The following is a 6,431-nucleotide window of genomic DNA, read 5'->3' on the forward strand; positions in this document are numbered from 1 at the left end:
GCTGATGAGGAGAGTACGTATCAGAAACCCTTGGCATATGGTGCAGTCAAAAAAAGGGACTGTTTTAGTACGTGATTCGAATCTACCAGGCATGCACAGATTGCATCATTGACAAAAATAAAGAAGAGTCTTTAAAATAAATTATATCAAAGTTTTTAAAGAATAATTCAAAAGAAAGTATTAAGTTATGTCTATTTGTCATTTAATTTAAAGTACAAATCTACAGCTTCAATATAGATTCTTAATCGCAAATTTTGCAGAAATTGGGTGGCACCATAGCTATTCATAGAATGACGTTATCTTACTGATCATTTTTTACTTGCGTTTATCATTCCTGAGATTAAAGAGTCAAGATTACCCCAAACGCAGATATCATCATTAAAAAAAAATTGCTGATTGTTTGAACGATACCGATTGAATCCAATCAAAACTTGAGAAAAAAACTCCCAATTTTAATGTAGACTGTATGCCATGAGGAGAGTTGCCTATCAGGAACCCTCGGCTAGCAAAGATGATATTCAGTAAGCTTGTGTGTATTACTTAATAAACATTCATGATTGTGTATATTCCATTGACATTCTGCCAGTGAAAAATAAAAGTACCCTTTTAGACCCAAAGAGATATTTAGTAATCAGTGGTTGAAATCTTTTAGTTGAGGGGGGGTGATTGGAACCACATTTTTTCATGTGACCGTCTAAGTTTAGGAAACTGTTGTGGCGGTCAGCCAGGTTCGATCGCCGGTGGCCAGATAGCTCAGTTGGTAGAGCACCTGACCGGAGTTTCAGGGGGCCTGGGTTCCAATCCCAGTCTGGTTCGCTGCATTTTCTCCTCTCCCGTTACATTTGGTGACGTGCCATGCCCTGGAATTGACAGGTGAAAGACCTGCCAGAGATGAGCCTGGGTTGGGATCTTTGGAGGGCCAAAGACCTTTAAGAGGGAGGAATGTAATAGTTTGGACCGTGGATATCATCCTGGATAGCTCAGTTGGTACAGCACCTGACCAGATATGCAGGGGTCCCGGGTTCGATTCCCAGTCCAGCTATATATTTTCTCCTCTCCCGTTACATTTGGTGCCATTGACCACCCCTTGCATTGCAGGCGAAAGTCCTGCCAGGGGCTAACAAGAGTTTGGGTCGTGTCTTTGAGGGGGAAGACCATTTAAGGAGGGAGGACTGTGACGGTAGCCGGGTTCGATGCCGGTGGCCAGATAGCTCAGTTGGTAGAGCACCTGACCAGATTTCAGGGGGCCCGGGTTCGAATATTGATCTGGTCCGCTGCATTTTCTCCTTTCCCGTTACATTTGGTGTCATGCCATGCCCTGGAACTGACACGTGAAACGCCTGCCAGGGATGAGCCTGGGTTGGGGTCTTTGGAGGGCCAAAGACCTTTAAGGAGGGAGGAATGTGGCAGTCAGCCGAGTTCGATCGCCGGTGGCCAGATAGCTCAGTTGGTAGAGCACCTGACAGGAGTTTCAGGGGGCCTGGGTTCGGATCCCCGTCTGGTCCGCTGCATTTTCTCTTCTCCAGTTACACCGTCCTGCACCAGCCCACATTCTTTGAGACTGTTACTGTTATGAACAGAGAGTCTTCAAAATTTCCTTGTACAGTCGATTCACGATACTTGAAGGTAAAAGTAGTTCTCTGCTTGAGAAAATTCGACCCCTACTTCCAATTTTCTGAGCAGAGAGCTCCATTTCTGCATTTAGATTAACTGTGCACATTTTTGCAATCATTTTTTCACAAACATGACGAATAAACTCAATTACAATGACAAATTAATGTCTCTGTACATCCATTTACACTAGAACGATGTCAAAAACTAAGTCTAAGTCCAAAGTCCAGTGTTTCCAAAGAGCTTTCAAGTTCACTCGTAATCCTAGAGAATAAACGGCACCATGAATGAATGACAGCGGAAAATTTATTTACAGAATGGTGAAGTAAACATTTCTCAAATAAAAACGATACAAACTTCAAAGCCAATCCATGTATATGGCGAAACAACATCATAGAAAAGTTCGACAGTTTTCTTCATGGGCGCCGCCATCTTGTTTTACTGGCTAGTTCTTTCTTGAAAGAATTCGTAAACATAATGTAGAAGGGGTGATAAACTATATAGTGTCATTAACATTTATTTGAAGTTTGTACCACATTTTTATGAGTAGAAACACTATGATTTTTTAAGGTAGCCTAAAAGCTTTATTGCAATTTGATGCGGATTAAGTGCCTTCGGTCTTTGGGGCAGGTGCACGCGCCCACCCTCTTATACTGGTATATTTCATGTCTTCATATTGGATGACCTTAATTTTCTAATATTGTAATATATATTTTGGAAAGAATTTTTCATAATTTGACGAACATCTGCCGGTACTCATATTTGGATATTTTTTCTAATATTGCTCTGACAAGAGCATTGAGACTATATTACAAAGGAGACTTTTTTTCACCGTCAGCTTTCCGCACCTCCTGTTCTTTCTTCTTCTGTAATATCCAAAAATCACTTGCATAACGTGTTTTTACTCCTAACCAATCAACATTCTCTTCATATACGATTTTTTAAACCTGAGATGGGCTACTGACAAATAAATTGATGTAATGGGGATTTCGACATCTCGCTTTTAATAGCGATTCTAGAGTTCAAAAGTACTGGACTAGCCCTGACTTAATTGTTGACGGCTTACTTTTACACTAGGACAATGTACGGAAGCTCCTTTACGATATAAACATTTCACTCATATTCTACGAGTATTTAAACGAAAATAACAGTTTTTTTTCAAAGCATAAATAAGTTGCCTTTGAAAAAACGACAATCTTTCGACACTCAACCCGCCCATCACATGTTAGTGCCCCTAACACCATACATATGACCACAAGAAAGGTTTCCTTAGTATCTATTATCAATTCTGTATTATGAGGTATTTTCATTGTGTGTACTTGTCTAAAGAATATGTCCATCATTTGACCTTGAAAGTTCTGAAATTCTGGTGATAATAAACTTGAAATAAAACTTTTCACTAAGATTAGAAAAAAGTTAACAATTCACTAAAAAATATTTATGATATCAATACCTCCATTTGGATATTTGACATCTACATTATAAATTATGTTAAATAATGAAATCTAAAATAAACTGTGGGTGTAATGAGCCACCTTAACGTCAAAGAAAACCGTCAGCTGTAAAAGTCAGTGCTTCTTGCAAAAGTCCACTACTTAGTAAAATAACTACTGACCTTATCATCGTTTATATACAATAAGATAAATCCATTGATAAAAAAATGATAAGACACAACCTCTTTAGAAAACTTCACTTTATTTTATTCCGAAAGATACATCTTTATGCTAGTAATAACCCTTTTTCGATTGTCCCCATCTGAAAAATAAACGAAGAAATACTTAATTATTTCCTATGGGACTATTTGCAACAAAAATAAAAAAGACTACATTGTCATAATATATTACAATTTTATTTCATAATATTTACTTTACGAAGTATCATTGATTTAAATAGGAATTCATTTTTGCTCGTGTATTTTATATGTTCCTTTGTGTTAACTCTTTAAGTCATATCACCCGTTCATGTACGTTGGTGCAAAAAAAAAATCATTACGTGATGTAAATGCTCTAACATGTACATTTTGATATTGATATAATTATATACATCTTGTCTATAAATCAAATAAAAGTGCCTTAGAAAGCAGGTGATACGATGTGCTTAGCCTTAAAAATTAAAAAAAACTAGGGAACAACTGACAAAAAGCTGAGAGCAATTTCTTGTAACAAGATAAATTTAAAATAAAAAGAATATCTTGGTACTGCATAAAATAACATTTTATGTAACAAATGATGGGCGAAAAATATCAGATTAAACGTCTTCGACTTATAACTGTGTAATGAACGGTAAACTTGCATATAAATATGTAAAAAGCATAATTTCCGTAGAATATAAAGATATATTCATTTCACACATTAAAGAGTTGAAATCATATCAAATTTGCTGACAAATGGCTATACACACTTCTGACACAATGACTTTAAGTAATAATTTGTCAAATCGTAACGGCATAATTAAAAAAAAAGATTACATCCATCTTCGAATGCATTTCGTTGACATAATATAGAATAAACTGACCATATTTGAATGTAACTTTTTCTTCACATGACACAATAAAACTCTGACATATATAGGAAAGACTTTATATAAAGATGTATTCACATCAAGTAATGAACTACTTACACAAAGTAGGCAAGAGTTCATACTATGTAATGAAGAGATGATATTTTATACAACATATTACGCATGTTTATGAATTTTGATTAAGCAATGGAATACACATGTTTGTGTATTCATAAAGGTGTATATAATTTATAGAACAATACTTGAAAAATGTTTTTTTTTTCCCCCTGTTTCCTCTAGGTTGAAATATTCTGAACTTTATCCCAATAATTTCGAATTTTCAGATTAAAATGATATATAATATCATTTAAAATGGATATGACTATAAAACATAATCTTCATCTGACAGAAAAACAATGTGTATAAAGTCATCAATTTCCCCTTGTTTTAGCATTTTTTGGTATAATATAAACCCTGCTAACTTTATACAAAAAGAGAATTCCTCGAACTGACCTTGAACAGCATTGTTTTAACAAGCTGTAGCCACAATATCCCCGAGAATATTCATTTCTATAACAGTATTGTCTGCACTGACAATTTCTGCCAATCCCTGGGTACCCTCCGCCGGGATACCAGTTTCCTCCGCCAGGATACCAGTTTCCTCCGCCCGGGTACAAGTTTCCGCCGCCCGGGTACAAGTTTCCTCCGCCTGGGTACCAGTTTCCGCCGCCTGGATACAAGTTTCCGCCGCCTGGGTACCAGTTTCCGCCGCCTGGATACAAGTTTCCTCCGCCTGGATACCAATTTCCACCTCCTGGATACATATTTCCGCCACCTGGATACCAGTTTCCTCCACCGGAATAATAAGTTGCAGACACTAAAAAAGAGATGGGAACATGCAGCTCGAATTTCTCGATGTTATTTATGTACAGTCTGTTCTTAATATTTCAACAATATTTTTCTAAGCATTTCTTTGTACTTTATAAACTGAAACAAAATAAAACAACAATGGCTATATGGCACTATTTTCAAATTGAATTTTATATGACAATGTGATGTCTGCAACTTTTTCTCGTCAACTTTTCCGAGTTTTATTTCAATATCATCTTCATAAAGTATATATTCCCGAAAACTGATTCGGTGCGCAAAAACATGTCAGTTCGAACCGCGGCAGCCTACTGACAAATAAGTTGAGGTGTTACAGGACTTTAAAAATTAAAATCTCGTTAAAAGTAAGAATTTTGCAAATTCTTTGGTCGATATAAAACTTTGTTCAGAAACCTTCCGTTGAATCAAATGAAACACATTTCGTCCCATTGTTATAGGTCTCTGTACTATTTTTTTTTTTATTGAAAAGCGTTTAAAATCCGTCTTCATGACCATTAACAAATGCCCAGGACACGTGTGATCTATCTACACATGTAGAGGAAAATGCATATTCCACCTTCGATTCGTTATGTTTACAAGACTTTGATATTAAAAACTTTTCTTTACTTTCAACTCTGTAAGTTTGAAACAGATCGTCAATAACCATCATGAATTTGATAAGTATTTAATTAAGTAAGAATTAATTCATTTTTTATTATTACTTTTCATATAAGAAAAACATGCCTGAACAAAATCAATAAATTTAACCACACCAAGAAAAATTGTTAATTCAAACATGCTCTGTAAGGACAATAAAAAAAAACAGAGTTTGAATGATCAACTTATGATAAATTTGAAATCTCTAATAAAAAGTTTTCTTTATTTTATAAATAATATTATATTACCTGTAAGGCCCTATTGAATAGAAAAAAAAATAAACTAAAAATCTACCTGCAGCTACAGCAATGCAAATCACCACAAAGGCAAAATTGTTAGAATAGGCCATAACACTAGATCTTGTAAGTCTTCTAGATGTGATGATAAGATCTCAAACATTGGACTTATATATATACAATATCTAACTGGTCAAATTTTGAAAAAGCATTTCCTTATTCCATAAAGAAGAATAATGATGAAAGATTGCAGTTGTACAAGGTTATTATTATCCCAAATAATGATTAATTTCAGTAATTATGGTCATGCTTACTGACAATGTGTTGTTCATAATTGTAAACATGTTATTTCTACACAAAACAGTCACACCATGTCAATTTCTTTATGTATGATTAACCCTGTCAATTTCATTTAATCATGTTATGTGACAAAATCCAAAAACATACGTTCATCAATGAGTAGTGTTTATAATCTTATTCTATGTACAATGTACGTTAATTTGCGTAATTTTCATTTTAAAACAATGGTAATGAGTAGATTTCTGAGTGGATTTTTAAAAC

General features: G+C 35.1%; 1 protein-coding gene across 1 annotated transcript; it reads right to left on the minus strand.

Moving 5' to 3' along the window:
* Positions 1 to 3,296: 3,296 nt before the first annotated feature.
* On the minus strand, positions 3,297 to 6,109 carry LOC134252190 (uncharacterized). The gene is made up of 3 exons (XM_062734623.1): positions 5,929 to 6,109; positions 4,624 to 4,987; positions 3,297 to 3,366 (listed from the first exon to the last, which is right to left on the minus strand). Exons 1-3 carry the CDS (start codon positions 5,981 to 5,983, stop codon positions 3,336 to 3,338), a joined length of 450 nt encoding a protein of 149 aa, XP_062590607.1. The 5' UTR covers positions 5,984 to 6,109; the 3' UTR covers positions 3,297 to 3,335.
* Positions 6,110 to 6,431: the final 322 nt, after the last annotated feature.

The sequence above is a fragment of the Saccostrea cucullata genome, unplaced genomic scaffold, assembly GCF_032062105.1.
Source record: "Saccostrea cucullata isolate Sc308-1 unplaced genomic scaffold, CSIRO_AGI_Scuc_v1 ctg19926, whole genome shotgun sequence".
NCBI lineage: Eukaryota > Metazoa > Mollusca > Bivalvia > Ostreida > Ostreidae > Saccostrea > Saccostrea cuccullata.

Excerpts from the sequence above, each read along its gene's own strand:
- LOC134252190 (XM_062734623.1), bottom strand. The coding sequence starts at position 5,983 with ATGGCCTATTCTAACAATTTTGCCTTTGTGGTGATTTGCATTGCTGTA. Across the intron at positions 4,988-5,928 it reads TTGCATTGCTGTAGCTGCAG|TGTCTGCAACTTATTATTCC; the intron begins GTAGATTTTTAG and ends TCTCTTTTTTAG. Across the intron at positions 3,367-4,623 it reads TTAAAACAATGCTGTTCAAG|ATGGGGACAATCGAAAAAGG; the intron begins GTCAGTTCGAGG and ends TTTATTTTTCAG.